A 15,890-nucleotide genomic window follows, 5' to 3' on the forward strand; every position below is an offset into this window, starting at 1 on the left:
AATGTGAATCGTTGTCAGGGAATTCCAACGGTCGCCCGAGCTGCGCACCTACATTGAAAGCTCTTCGAAGAGTGATTGCTTCACAGCTGGGTGCTACTAAAACACGTGGCATGATCATGTCGGGAAGACGAAGCGTCACTTAATCTCGACCGCGACTTTTCTATAAATACCTCTTGTGCGACCTCTGCTTCTCACTTCTTGCAATCTCTCTCTTGTGATCGCGCTCATATCGGACTTTCTCTCTCCAAAATCCTTTCGTTTTCTTGGCGTATTTGCTTGATCTCTCATTCCGGCCTCACGCTAACAGTTGATTCCGGTGTATTTTCCCTTCGCGTCTTTACTTCCAGGTATTTTATCAAAACTTTTTCCAATCTTTCATACCGTCTTATTTATAATGTCGTCCAACTCTGAAAATTCTGATTCCCAAGACATATCTAAGTCTCCCTCCATTATGAGTGAGAGTGATGCCGAGTCCGATAACACCTCCATTAGGTCTGTAGAGGTTACCACTCTCCCCTGGTTACTCCACTTCAGAACATAGGGTAAATAGCCAGAATGATTGTAGTACTTCCGGTAGACAAGATGTGGAGCCGGCCATTCATGCCTCCCCTTAAAGATGGTACTGGGACAAGCCGGGGCTTTAGGTCAGTATGGAACCATGAGAGGTTTAGCTGAACATTCCCCTGAATTGTTTCCTCCCGGCTCATCTCCTGTCGGGCGTTCTACCTTTGAGGTGGGTGAGACATCCTATAGACCGGTACCTAGGGAGATTCCGGCCTCTCCTGTCCACTCAGATGCGGTAGAGAGTGTAGAAAAATATGTAGCGGGACGGATGAGGAGTCCACCACCTTAGAACTGAGTCGGATTCTGACCGAGAGGACCCTCCCGAGATAATCCCTGAGGATTCTGATGAGGATACCCTAGCGGAACTGTTCATGCCGCCCAGTGATGAGGGTTGTGCTGGTAGTGTTCAATTAGATAGCGGCTGGGCTAGGACCTGCCGGCAAAGCAAATTTCTGATTAAGGGTCCCCAATATTTTGCTTTTCCGGACGATTACAAATTAGTCCTCCCGGCTGAAGGAAGCCGTGTAACAGATTGCCCTTCCGGTCATGTGGCTATTTATGCCCACATGCTTGATTTGGACTGCGATTTCCCTTGGATCCCTTTTTCGTCAAGGTCTTTAAAGCCTGGAACATATGTTTGGCCCAACTGACCCCCTTAGGATGGCGGAATTTGATGGCCTATGCTTGGGTGTCCGTTATAAGGGTTTTCCGGAAACCTTGAACCTCTTCCGCAAACTCCACTGGATTAAGGAAGACGGCTCTGCCAAGGGTAAAGGGGCCGGGAAGAAAAGGAAGTCCCGGGATAACGAGCTTGAGGGCCGTGGCGGATGGATGTCGATATACACGAAAGCGGGTAAGTTAACGGTCTACCCCAAACCTAGCTCCCTCAAGCTCTGGAGAGGCCGATTTTTCTGGGTGCGTGTTCCTGATGATTTCCCTTTGAGACGTCAATGGACTAAACCCCGTTCTCGCATGGAACATATCAGGGATAGGGGTTTAACCCGCCGGGAACGGGTGGCCTTTGATTACTTCGCGTCGGACTCTATCCCGGCGCTGAGAGGCAAGAAGAGGATACCAGTTCCCAAGTACTGGCTTCCTCACACCAGCTATGTTTTTACTAACCCGGCTTTGTCGGCCTTAGGCTTCTGCCGGTCTGACCCATACGGTGTGTTTTGTTTTTGCTTTTGTTAGCTATCTGTTTGCTTTTGTTGTTCTTTTCTGACTGTGATCTCGTCTTCTTTGTAGGCAAGGATTTCCTAATCCGTGAAGCTCTTCACGTCGACAGATCTTACCGGCCTTTGAGCAACATGCCTCCTAAGCCTGCAAGCAAGTTTGTCCCTATCCAACTGCCGGCTGGTGGCGGTCGAGGAGGCCGTGGTGGCCGGGGGTCTGGCCGGAGATCCGGCACTGACGACGATGTCAGGGATACTATTCCCCTGCAACGCCGTCAGGCTGAGGTCCAGGCCCGTAAAAGGAAACCGGAGCAAACGGGGGCCGAGCCGGCGGCCAAAAGATTGCCTCTAGGGCGGGCAAGGACAAGGAAACTAATGTTTCCACTGCTCCCCCCTTGCTTTCCGGCCGGGTTGCCGAGGTAGGCACCTCCTCCCTGCGGCCCAAGATCTATAAGCAACTTACTCTGCCGGATATGGTTCCCGGCCTTGAGTCCTTCGCCAAGCCCAGAAAGCAGGGCTATCTGGAGCGAAACCGGATGGAGATGCCGGATATTTTGAAGAGGCGTTGGGCTCGCTCTCCGGTGAAGAATGGCGAGAAGTTCGATCCAAAAATGACTGTTTTGGACGACGAATCGCTGCTCTTGGACCGTTCAATAAGGATGAGGAGATTAGGCTTCTCCGGGAGCAAATTTCTGAAGCCAAAGAGCTGGAGCGCGCCACCGTTAAGGAGTACCAAAAGGGTATGGACTTTGTAAGCCGCTTACTCAACCGGTACAACGGTGGCTGGTCTGCGGCCATGAGATGTGTTCGTCACACATTCCCGGACTTCGACTGGTCCAAGATTGAGGAGGCGCATGCCAACCTCGTCCATGGGCTACCAGTTGAAGGTGAGGACCTGGATCCCGACGTTAATGAAGCCGACATCGCTAATGCTGACCCCAGAGTTGAATTCGAAGAGGAGCAAGAGGCTGTCAACGACGCCACTGATATTGCCAACCCTGATGCCGATCCTACTCTGAAGGAGCCAGTGGTTGTTGTTGACGGCTCTGAGGAGGAAGAGCAAACCAAGTAGACTCTCAGCCTTCCTCCTTGCCCTTCTTGTATTGGGTCACTTTGTGGGTGGTGTGCTTTATGCAACCATGCCGTCTTTTTTCTTGGGCAGCCAAACTATCTTTACCGTTCTGTAAATCCGTTCGCCTGTGATCGGCTTTTTGCTTTTCTTTTGGCGGTCATACCGTATGTGGTTGACTGCTTAGCTCTAGGATTGTAATTTTTCATTGATTAATGAAGTACAGTTTTTTGATGGACTTTCGTATCGTCTTTAATTATTTTTTATGTTTTTCCGGCATGTTTAACGTGGTCATTGACCGATTTCAATGTGGCCATTGACGGATTAATGCTTAATTTATTTTCTACCGGCAGATCCACGAAGGTCGTTGATCGGTTTCGCACTATTGATTAATTCAGCAGATCCACTAAGGTCATTGACTGATTAATCAATAATGCTTGATTTATTTCTACCGGCAGATCCACGAAGGTCGTTTGACCGGTTTCGCACTATTGATTAATTCAGCAGATCCACTAAGGTCATTGACTGATTAATCAATAATGCTTGATTTATTTTCTACCGGCAGATCCACGAAGGTCGTTGACCGATTTCACACTATTGATTAATTCAGCAGATCCACTAAGGTCATTGACTGATTAATCAATAATGCTTGATTTATTTTCTACCGGCAGATCCACGAAGGTCGTTGACCGGTTTCACACTATTGATTAATTCAGCAGATCCACTAAGGTCATTGACTGATTAATCAATAATGCTTGATTTATTTTCTACCGGCAGATCCACGAAGGTCGTTGACCGGTTTCACACTATTGATTAATCCAGCAGATCCGCTAAGGTCATTGACTGATTAATCAATAATGCTTGATTTATTTTCTACCGGCAGATCCATGAAGGTCGTTGACCGATTTTGCACTATTGATTAATTCAGCAGATCCGCTAAGGTCATTGACTGATTTAATCAATACTGCTTAATGGGATGGGGCGGCACTGACTGATGTGTGTGGAAGATGCTCATTTTATTAAGATAAAACGACTCTTCTCGGCTATGCCGGAATTATTGCCTATAATTAAACTGATAAATCTTTTCGGTACAAGCGCCTGATTATTCACTCCTACTGGCAACATTGCCCATCTTCTAACTAAACATAGTACTTCTTAAGGACACTGGCGTTCCAACTATTTTTCAACAGCTTGCCTGCCATGTCTTCGAGCCGATATGACCCTGGTACTATCTCTTCTTTGACCAAGTAAGGTCCTTCCCAATTGGCCGTAAGCTTTCCGTCCACGTGGACTTTTCCCGTTGCTGCCGTCCGCCTGAGGACAAGGTCTCCTTTGGAGATAGGACGGCTTCGCACTCTTTTATTGTAGGCCTTGCTTATCCGGTCTTTGTATGCTACCGACCTCAGCTCTGCAACCAATCTGACCTCTTGCAAGAGGTCTAAGTCCTCCTTTTGGTTTTCTTCATTCAAAACGGGCTCATAGTTCAGGATCCGCCAGTTGGGTAGCCCTACTTCTACCGGGAGTACCGCCTCTGCCCCGAATGCTAGCCTGAACGACGTCTCTCCGGTGGCTTCCTTTTCGGTGGTCCTGTTGGACCACAGCATTGCTGGTACCATGTCGGCCCATGCTCCCTTCAGTTCATCCAACCTTTTCTTCAGGGCATTGAGGATTTGCTTGTTCGCGGCTTCGGCCTGGCCGTTGCTTTGCGGATGGCAGACTGAAGAGTAGGCGAACTTGATGCTGTAAGGACGCAAAAAGTCGCGTATCAGAGCGCAATCGAACTGGACGCCATGATCCATCACTATTCCCATCGGGATGCCGAATCTAGTGATGATGTTCTGCCAGATAAACTTCTTTACCTGATTAGCCGTTATTTTTGTCGTCGGCTCTGCCTCTATCCATTTCGTGAAGTAGTCAATACCCACAATTAAGAATTTTCTTCCCCCGGATGCCGGCGTAAAGGGCCCTATAATGTCCATCCCACTGCGCGAAAGGGATTGGATTTAAAATCGGCTGGAGATCATTGGCCGGCTGGTTGATCACTGGCGCGAACCTTTGACACTTATCGCACTTTTTCACGTAGGTTTGAGCATCCGTCAGCATTGTAGGCCAGTAAAACCCTGCTCGCAGCGCTTTCAGTGCTAATGCTTTACCGCCGATATGGTTCCCACATATTCCATCATGAATTTCCTCAATTATTTTTGTCGCTTCGTTGGCCGTGACGCACCTTAGTAGAGGTAGTGAGAACCCTTTCTTGTACAACTGTCCTTGAAAGATGCAATACCAGACAGAATCCCTTCTCAGTTTTTGCGCCGCCATCTTATCTTCTGGGAGCTCACCTTTGAGCTTATATGCCAGTATACCCTCATACCATTCTGGTTCGGTAGTGATTGTGTTGACGGACGCTGGGACAACTTCTATACTTCTTTCTACCAATGTCTCCACCCTGACGTTCCTTTTCTTGTCACTTAGACTGGAACTTGCCAGTTTTGATAGGGCATCTGCCGCCATGTTTTCTGCTCTTGGGACCAATTGTACTTCGAAGCTTTGCAGTCCCTTTACCATGTTCTTTACCAGATGTAGGTATTTCTGCATTACCGGTTCTCGGGCCTCATACGTCCCCTCAATTTGGCTTGAGATTAATTGTGAGTCCGTTATCATAATGACGTTTCTTGCTCCAGCCGCAATGCTCAGACTTAGTCCGGCCAGGGCTGCTTCGTACTCAGCTTCATTGTTGGAGGCCTTAAACCCAAAGCGGATGGCATGTTCAAAGATTTCCCCTTCCGGAGATGTCATAACCACTCCGGCTCCGGCTCCACTCTGGGCTGCTGATCCATCCACCTCGATTTTCCACCTGCCGGTGGATTCTACTGGTTCAGAGTAGGTTGTCTCCACTATGAAGTCTGCTAAAGCTTGGGCTTTGATCGCGGTACGCGGCCGATATTCTATGTCGAACTCCGACAGCTCGATTGCCCACTTCAATAGTCTCCCTGTGGTGTCTAGTTTGTGGAGGGCCTTTTCCAAAGGCTGATTTGTGAGGACTTGGACAATGTGGGAGTCAAAGTATGGTCTCAGCTTTCTTGCTGCAATCAAGACGGCATAGGCCATTTTTTCCAGCAGTTCATACCTCTGCTCCGCTCCGGCAAGCACGTGACTGACAAAGTATATGGGGCTTTGCTGCCCCTGCCGATTTACCAGTAATACCGCCGCGACCGTCTTCTCGGTTACCGACACATATAGCTGCAGTTTTTCCCCCAACTCTGGCCGGGTTATGGTGGGCAGTCGTTGGAAGTGCTCCTTTACCTTTTCGAAGGCTTGCTTCTGCTCTTCTCCCCATTCAAACTTCTTATTTCCTCGGAGTATTTTGAAGAATGGCAAGGCCTTCTCTGCTGATTTGGAAACGAACCTTGTTAGGGCCGCCATCCTCCCTGTCAGCTTTTGAATGTCCCGGATGCTCTTTGGCTCCGGGAGGTCACTGATGGCTTTAATTTTGTCGGGTTGGCATCTATCCCCCTTTCGCTCACCATGAAGCCAGGAACTTGCCGGATCGTACTCCAAACACGCACTTCAATTTTGGTGTTGCCGGAGTGTTTCGAATGTTTCTTCTAGGTCAACTATTGGTCCTCTTCAGTTAAGCTCTTTACTATACTGTCGTCCACATATACTTCTACGTTTCTGCCTTTTTGGTGTTCGAAGATCTTGTCTACCAGCTTTTGATAGGTAGCACCGGCATTTTTGAGCCCAAACGGCATTGCTTTGTAGGCGTAAACTCCTGCGTCTGTGATGAAGGCCGCTTTATTCCTGTCGGACTCAAGCAAGCTTATCTGGTGGTACCCTGAGAAAGCATCCATGAAACTTAACAGTGCATGGCCGCTAGTTGAGTCTACTAGCTGGTCAATCCTTGGCAACGGGTAGCAGTCCTTTGGGCAGGCTTTGTTGAGGTCGGTAAAGTCTACACACATACGCCATGTCCCATTGGATTTTTTCACCATTACTACATTTGCCAACCACTCCGGGTAGTCGCAGGGTTCAATAAAGTCTGCCGCCAGCAGCTTGTCTACTTCCACCTTAATAGCGCGTTCTTTTCTGCTGAGAAGTTTCGCTTCTTTTGCTTTACCGGCCTTACATCCTCGTTCACGTTCAGGCGATGTACCATGAAATCCGGATCAATGCCCGGCATTTCGTCTGCCGAGAAGGCGAAAATGTCGGCATGCCCTCTTAACAGGGAAATTAAGTTGACCTTCACTTCTTCACCCAAATCAGATCCGATTTTCACTGTTCTGTCAGGTCTGTCTTCTTCCAAACTGATTTCTTCCGTTTCCCCCGCAGGGCTAGGCCTCGGCTGATCTGCCGGCCTTCCCTCGAAATTCTCCATGGACAGGTCCTTCCTGACCTTATTTTCCAGCCTTCTCCGTTTTCTTTCCGACGGGGCGTGTCGGCGGCCTTTTATGATCAGAGTGCTTTAGCGCGGTAAGGTAGCATGCCCTTGCCGACTCTTGATTGCCTCTGATTTTCTCAAGGTTACCGTCATTAGAGGTGTAGATCATGGTAAGGTGATATTGTAATACTCCGTATTTTTAGTAAGTTATTATTTATATTTTTATAAAAGTTTTAGTTTTTGAAAAAGGTTTTATTTACTAAAAAGGCTTATTATTTATTAGAAAGGCTTTTATAAGAAAGGTTTTGGGTATTTTAAATAAATTTTAGCCAAATGAATTTTGGGCCTAACTTTCCTAAGTTTTACATTCAAGTAGTTATTTCAAAATAAAATTAAAAATATTTTAAAAACAATTTCAAAAAGGTTTGTGAAAAGAAAAGAAGAAAAAAAAAAAGGTTATAAAAGAAAAAAAAAGAAAAAAAAAAAAAAAAATTTCCGCGCATCTACGACTAGTGTGAAGTTTGTACTTGTTTATTATTTTTATTATATTTTTTATTTCTATCTTTTAGTTATTTTATCTTAATAATTAGTATTATGGGATAATTTATATCTTTTCCTAATCTTAGTTGGATAACGTAAATATTAGTTATATCCTAGATTAGTTTATCTTTTTCCTAAATCTATCTTTTAGTTTCCTAATCCTATTCCGATTCTACTTTTCCAACTAGTATAAATAGGGGTCTCCACCCATCATATTTTTCACACCAAATTTGAGAAATAAATCTCTTTTCTCAAATTTAAACTCTCTCTCCCTCTTAGCCTACCTTTTCTCTTCTCCCTAGTAGTTATTATTATTCAAGGTGCGTGTATTTGTAGATCTTTAATAATTGTTTTGCAAGTGTAGTATCATGTTTTTAGGAAAATATTTTGGATTGAAATACATGTTTTTATGAGTTTTATTATGAACTGCATCTGTTTATATGAACATGTTTGAATGTTTATAAATTTTATTTATGAACTTTGAATTATGTCTTTCGTATAATATATTTATAAAGTTTGATCTTTGAATTTATATTCAAATATTTTAGAAGGAGTTTGATCTTTTGATTCATGTTTAAATATTTAAAAAGGAGTGTTTTTGAACTATTATTATTTTTCAAAGGTTAACCCTTGAGCAAGTTATTTTATTTATGCCTTTATATGGCTAATTTTATAGAATTATTATTCTTTTTAAAGGAGGATTATTTCGAAGGATTTTTATTAGTTATATGATCTTTTATGATCACAATTTATAAAGAGGCCACGGCTTGTTATTTATTAGCAAGAACGGTAGCTATTATATTATTTACCCATGTACTTTTTGTATAAGTCATGTGGACAAGGTAGTTCCCCTCGTAATAGACTCAGTAAGGAATACTAAACTTGGGGGGTGTGCACACTTTAGGCAAGGTACCTAGGCAAGGAAAAAGGATTTTTATCAAGGTTATATACTTTATATTATATAAGTATTATCAAGTATCCAAGAAAGGTTTTTTGAAATTAAATATTTCAAAAGTTTAATTAAATAAAGTGTTTAATATTCCGCATATACATGTACTCAGTATTTTTACTGACACGCTTTTGTTTTGTTTTGTTTTATGGCTTTGTCCCTGTGATGACCCTTTTGGTGAGCAGATTTTACAGGTTGATTGATGCATACTTCATATGGGGGAGCTAGTGAGAATCATAATTAGTCAAGGAGTTGTTATTTTATTTTCTTTATTCCATTGTTATTAGTTGTACAATAAAGTTTATATTAATAAAGAGAAGTTATTTAAGTTATTTCCGCTGCATTAGTTTAAAGTTCAGTTAGTAGTTAGTATTAAAGCCTTTAACGTTATCACGTGGCGGTAATACTCTCAAGTTTCTCAAGGAGTTTTATATTAAAATATCTTTTCCAAAAGAGAGAAATTTGGGGGTGTTACAGATATGTTGAGACCACAGCTTGGGCGTCATGAATTAGCGGCCTCCCAATGATGGCATTATATGCCGCCGGGACGTCTACAACCAGAAATTCCACCATGAGATCTTTCGACCGGGAACCCTCTCCTATTTTGACCGCCAACTTTACCGTCCCTTCTGGGACAACAGATGCTCCTGTGAAGCCGATAACCGGGTAAGAGACCGGTTTCAAACATGTTTCGTCAAATCCCATCTTTTCAAATGTCTCTTTGTAGAGGATATTGGCGGAGCTTCCGCCGTCCACTAAAACACGGTGAACCATCGCATTGGAAATTTGCAGAGATACTACCAGAGGGTCGTCATGAGGATAGACGATTCCCTTAGCGTCCTCTGAGGTAAAAGCTACAGACGGCATAGATGGGGGTGCCGGCCACTTTCTGGCGTTGTTATAGTTCAACTGATGACGGACTTCCTTGAGGCTGGCTTTCTCCCTGTGAATACTACCGCCTCTAGTTGGTCCTCCGCTGATGATGTGGATCTCAGTGATCCTGTCCTTTATCGGCCTTCTATTGCCATTGTCGTCCTCCCTTGGAGGAGTTTTGCGATCGTTCCTTGATAGGTACTGGGTAAAGTAACCTCGCCTAACGAGGTCTTCGATCCCGTCCTTAAGGTCCTTGCAATCGTCTTTTGTGGCCGTAATCATCATGAAATTCGCACCACTTGGACTTATCCCTACCCTTGTAGTACATTTTTCGCGGCCTTTGCCACTTATCGTCCTTACTATGAAGTTCAAAAATCCGGGCCCGGGATATTGTTAGCGGAGTATAATTGTTGTAGTTGCTTTCCTCTTTTCTGCCGGTTGACTCCGATTTTTTATCCTTCCGGTATTTGTCATCCCGGCGATCCTTTTCTTTATCTTTCTCTATGGCCACTGGCCTTTTTGCATTAGCTGCCTTGTCAAACTCTTCCCCCCTAATGAAGTCATTAGCCTTTCCCAGGACTTCTGTTAGGCATGTCATCTTTTTTCTGGCGAGATAACTGCGAAATGGGGTACCTTCTTTCAACCCCGTCATTAGGGCCAGTACTGCTACTTCCTGCTGCAGTGTCGGGATGGTGACGGCTTCGGCATTGAAACGCCCGACATAATCCATCAAGCTTTCAGTCTCCCCTTGTTTAATAGACATTAACTCGCCGGTTGTTCGTTCGCGACGCTTATTGCTGACAAAGTGTGTCACGAACATGGATGTCAGTTGTCGGAAGTCAAACACAGTTGCCGGCGGAATGCTTTTAAATTAGGTCTGCCCTAATCCGGTTAAGGTGGATGGGAACACCTTACACCATACTGAGTCAGTATCAGTGTACAACATCATATGGCCCTCATAAGCCGATAGGTGATCCTCTGGGTCCGTCTTACCGTCATACTTGCATGTCGGCATTTTCAATTTTTCCATGGGCTCCTGTAGGATTGCAGTGGAAAAGGGGGAATTCCTTAATGACACCTGCGCTCTACGCCGGTATTCACTTCGGCTTCTCGGCTGGGAGGAATGCTGCTGAACCTCAGTATCCTGCGCCTCCTCCTCTTCTTCCTCCTCATTCCCCACCTGCTCTGTGGGGGTCTTCGAATGCGCCACCTGATCCTGGTCATGCCGGTCTCGCTCACCTTGGCGGCCCGTCCATGGTGTACGAAGTTTTCTCACCGGACTGTGGGCTCTGCTCAAGGGTCGCTTTGGCCGGGGACCTGTCGGTGGAGTTCTGCTTGCCATTGCCTGAAAAACTTCCGCTGCGCTTCTGAGTTGCTCTGGGGTGAACATATTCTGCAAGGTGTGGAAGATCTCTTCCTGGGGAGTTTCAGGAGTTTTCCTAGTGTTCACAGGCGGTCGAGTGTGCCTAGCGGCCGGCAGCGGAGTTGAGTACCCCGGGGGGGGGCTTGGTCAATGGGGACATTGTTCTCATCGGTTTTCGACATCCCTAATGGCTGCTTAGGATCCATAAGGGTTGTTTGGATGCAAGGGATGGCTTAGACTACAAGGTATTGTTCTCCCCTCCTTCTAGCGCCAATTGTTCCGGTATGGGACAAATCACAGGGTTCTGAACCGGTAAGTCCTTGTATTCAAGCCGGGTTGGATTCCTGCAAAATAGAATAAGTGAACTAGCCTCGGGGTTGATCCTAGGAACGCCCCTCCGATGCCTAAGTCAGTATTAGGTTAAAAGCCGGTAGCTCTCAAGTATAATGTATTGGGATTCGTGTACGTACCTTATGACTCAGATCAACGGAGTATTTATAGGGACTTGATTAAGCCCATCTCTTTATTGGGCCCGGTAATCACGGGAGAGATTCCCAAGAATATTCCCTTAGGATATATTCTTATCTTTTACTGAAAATATATCTTTTTAGGCCCGTAGGCGCTGGAGGTATAAAATGGATCTTAGCCCAGGCTCGTAAGCCCAAAAGCTATTAGACCGGTATCTATTGAACCGGTATGGAACTTAGTCAGCCCCCATACACCCAGATTACAGAAGAAACAAGCTGCACACGCCCAAGATAAGAAAGCTTTTTAATAGTACAACTTTTGATTCTAGCCATCACCTTCTCAATTAGAGGCTTGCATTCATTGTAGAATAATTTCCTAGAAGCCAAAGGGACACCCAAGTATTTGAATGAAATGGTCCCATAAGGAACTTGGATCATAGACTACAATCTATCAGCCTCAGAAGCATCAACACCAGCAATAAAGAGATTGCTTTTATTAATATTAGCCTCAAGGCCAGAAGCACTAGAGAAAGTTTGAAAAGCTTCAAAAAGAAGCTGAATTGAATTTTCATCAGCTCTAGCAAAAAGCAGCAAATTGTCTGCAAACATTAAGTGGGTAATACCCAACCTTTTACATCTTGGATGAAAGTTGAAGGCATGAATGTCTTTCAGTTTGCCCAAGCACGTGGACAAATATTCCATGCAAATGGCAAGTAAGAAGATAGACATGGGATTTCCTTATCTTAAGCCTTTTTTTTGTTGGAGGACTAGGAAGACCATTTATCAAAATAGAATAAGAGACTGAATTTACACACATCATAATCTAGTCATAAATTTAGGAGGAGAACACAATTCTTCAAGAACAACTCTAAGGAAAGGCCATTCAACAAAGTCGTAGGCCTTCCTTAGATCAACTTTAAGCATACACCTAGAGGTAGGCATGGGCCGGGCCGGCACGATTTGGGCCCGGCCCGGCACGAGCCCGCTCTAGGCCTGGTCCGGCCCGTTGTTCGCTACGTGGGCCGCGGGTCTGTCACGATCATGAAATTTTATTTTTTGCCCGCACCAGCACAAGCCCGCGTGGGCCGGCCCGCGGGCCGAACGCTCCTTTCCTTTGTTTTTTACCCTAAAACTGTGAAAAATACAAAAATACAACATAAAACATGGACCAGACCCATGGGAAGCACCAGCTCGGCCCGTGGGCCTGGGTCGGGCCGTGGATAAATTTTTAAAATTTCAAGCCTGGTCTGCCCCAGCCCGTCACTCATGGGCCTGGGCCCGGCCCGACATTTACTGAGGCCCGCGGGTCGAGCCCGTGAATAGGCCCGGCCCATGCCCACCTAATATGACCCTTCATAATCTCAATATCTTATAGAGTATTGTCAGAAATATTTCTTAGGCATAAATCCATATTGAGCAAGGTCAATTATGTTGCCAATCATTAACTGCATTCATTGTGTAAGAATTTCAGCAATTAGCTTATAGAGAACAGTACAACAAGCTATGGGCCTAAAATCTTTAATGTAGGTAAGATTAGGGATTTTAGGCACCAAAGTTATCATATTACAATTCAACTCAGCTGGCAGAGAATCATGATTAAAGAAGTCGTGAATAGCAGCATACACATGAGCTTTAATCACAGGCCAAGCTTTCTTAAAGAAGAAGCTTTTGAAACCATCAATTCCATGAGCTTTACAATCATTGATCGAATGAAGAGCATCATCAATTTCTTAATGAGACACAGGTTGAGTAAGCATAGAAATATCATCATGTCTCACCTAGGAACCAACTCTAAGAATAGAAACATCTGGACAAGGAAGGCAAGTTGTTGATTTGTCTATTATATATAGATTATTTACTCCATTTCCCTTAGCTTTGATAGTCGATTTGTGCTCTTTTGAGCTCGATTTTTGTGGGATTTGATATGTTTGGATTTATTTTCGTGTGTTAGATTTTTTGTGCAGATTAGGCATTTAGTGCCTTTGTTTAAGTTCCAATTTCTCCTTATGTCGTAGATTTGAGAATCACCATCGCCGGACCGGGCGATTTGGCCTGGTCGATCGGACAGTTTTTCGGGGACATTAATTTTTGCATTTTTTAGTTAGTTTTGTAAAAACTACAAATAAGCTTTTAGTATTTCGATTAGAGCATCTATTATTCTGCATTTTTAGGTTTAAACACTTAGTTTTCACTCTTTACTTTGGTAATAACTCTTTGCTTTGAAAATTATAAAGATCATTGATTTCGTTTTCATTGTTCTTGAATCATTCGATATTCCTCTTTACTTTGTTTAATTTGATGAATTCTTCAACTTGCATTATGTTTATTGAGTTTATTATTATCATGAGCGAGTAGTCTTTTTCTAGGGCTTATTGAGGAAAGCCATTCTTATACCTATTTGATTGGGGTTTAAAGTTCTTCGATATTTGGATTGTATTAGAGTAATTCCTATTGATTTGTTATATTTGTTTAATTCATGTAATTTTCGCAATATCATGAGTTATGTTTAGCTAATATGAGTTAGAATCGAAAGATCATACTCAATAGAGGCTTGGTACAATAGGTAGGTCTGATTATGTTGAGCGACCGTACTAGCATATGTTGATCTAAGAGTTGTTAAGGCCCAACTGTAGGATTAACAAAATACTCTAATTATTTGAACCTCAATTCAAGTATTGTTGAACTATATTGTAGTGATTAAATTGGTATAAGCATGGTGGACCGATCATTTGCCCTAGGTTTTTTATTATTTAATAAACTTACATCCTTTTGTGTTCTAGTTATTCTAGTTTAGTTATTAATTATTCAATCAATATCCTCTCTTGAAGTAGTTAAATAATTTAGCATAAATCTATAGAACTCCTCTCCATGTGGATCGACTCGTATTTGCCAGTTTCTGCTAGGGGTGTAAGTGGATTGGACTGGATTGGACTTTGCCAAATCCAAATCCCAATCCAGTCCAAAGTTTTTTGGACTCGAGAAATTGAGTCCAAGTCCGATCCAAATATTTTTTGAGTCCAGTCCGATAATTTTTTCTTGAGTCCGAGTCCAGTCCAGTCGGATTATTATATCTTTTTTCCCGATTTAGATTCAATGATTCACAACGTTTTTTGAGATGCTTGAGCATTTGACATCTGATTCAATTATCAATATCGACAAATTAGATTGAAAGCTTAAATTAAAGTATATAATACTATGAATAAAAAGTTGAATTAGATGCTTATCTTGATCTAAGTTGAGAGGAAGCAGAAAGACTAAGAATTAATCTGAGAGAGAAATAGAGAATGCAAGAGTCGAGACAGCAAGGTAGAAAGAAAATGAAAAGTAATAGGAAGTGAGTAGTAAGGACTGAGGAGTGAAGTGAGTAGAATTAGTCGGCTAAGTACAATAGTCTGGCGTCAAGTAAAATTGTCTAGCGCCAGTTGAAATATTTAGAGATGAAAGGTTGAAAACTACAAAATTTTAAAAATAGTATCAATTTTTTTAATATATACATTATATATGTATTACATATATATTATATATAAATATATTTTTGGACTGGACTGGACTTATTGGACTCCAAAGGGATGAGTCCAAATCCAATCCAAAAATATTTGGACTCGAAAATTTGAGTCCGAGTCAAGTCCAAAATTTTTCCAGTCCGACAAGTTTGGACTTGATTGGACTCTGGACTTTTCGTAGTCTGCTTACACCCCTAGTTTATGCTAAACAGACACAATGCACTTGCGGTATATATTCTAAAACCCATCACGTTCTAGGCGTCGTTGTCGGGGAGACGGCTAGTTCTTATAGCTTTTTGATTGATTATTTGAACTATCTATTCTGTCTCATTGGAACTCCAAGTTCCAATTGAAGTAATCTCACTACACATTTTTTCTTGGTTTCTTTTATGCTCATGTCTAAAAGAACAGGTACTCCGATTCTAACTAATCTTGAACTTGAGAAAACCCTTCGGCAACTCAAGAAGAAACAAAAGAAGAAAGTCTGCTAATCAGGGAAATTCACGAAGAACCATCAGAATCGATCATGCCTCCTAAGTTACTGAAGTCTTATGGGGTACCTTCCCCCGGCAATGTTCCCACAGACCCTACTATGACTGACATGCAAGCGGCTAACTTTGAGATTAAGCCTGCCCTAATTCATATTATCCAACGGAACCAGTTTGAAGGGCATTCATCTGAAGACCCTGCAAATCATTTACAACGGCTTCAACAACCCTAACATCTTAAATTCCTCGATTTTCAAACTCAACAACAATATGAGAGTAAGCCATCCTCCATTGAGAATTAACCAATTACATCTGTCAATCCTGTTGTAGATTCTAGCATCTCCTTCACTCTTATAAGTCGAGGATTAGAAGCAACCACAACTTGTAAGCTCACTTAAGTCACTAGTTTGCTACAATTTTTCAAAATCTTGTGTTTCTTGAGAAGTAATAGCCTGCCATTAATCTTATCTTCACTTGCTAACATAGAATTAAAATCACCTAGAACACACCAAGAAGCAAGCAAA

The 15,890-nt window shown here is 43.2% G+C and overlaps 2 protein-coding genes across 2 annotated transcripts; both read right to left on the reverse strand.

Annotated features, from left to right (window-relative positions):
- Positions 1 to 4,719: 4,719 nt before the first annotated feature.
- On the reverse strand, positions 4,720 to 6,228 carry LOC130591142 (uncharacterized). Its single transcript, XM_057394071.1, has one exon. It carries the CDS (start codon positions 6,226 to 6,228, stop codon positions 4,720 to 4,722), a length of 1,509 nt encoding a protein of 502 aa, XP_057250054.1.
- A 3,561-nt stretch (positions 6,229 to 9,789) lies between these two features.
- On the reverse strand, positions 9,790 to 10,308 carry LOC125496673 (uncharacterized). The gene has a single exon (XM_048642199.2). It carries the CDS (start codon positions 10,306 to 10,308, stop codon positions 9,790 to 9,792), a length of 519 nt encoding a protein of 172 aa, XP_048498156.2.
- Between the last annotated feature and the right edge of the window lie 5,582 nt (positions 10,309 to 15,890).

The sequence above is a fragment of the Beta vulgaris genome, chromosome 4 (genome assembly GCF_026745355.1).
Source record: "Beta vulgaris subsp. vulgaris cultivar EL10 chromosome 4, EL10.2, whole genome shotgun sequence".
In the NCBI taxonomy this organism is placed as follows: Eukaryota; Viridiplantae; Streptophyta; class Magnoliopsida; order Caryophyllales; family Amaranthaceae; genus Beta; species Beta vulgaris.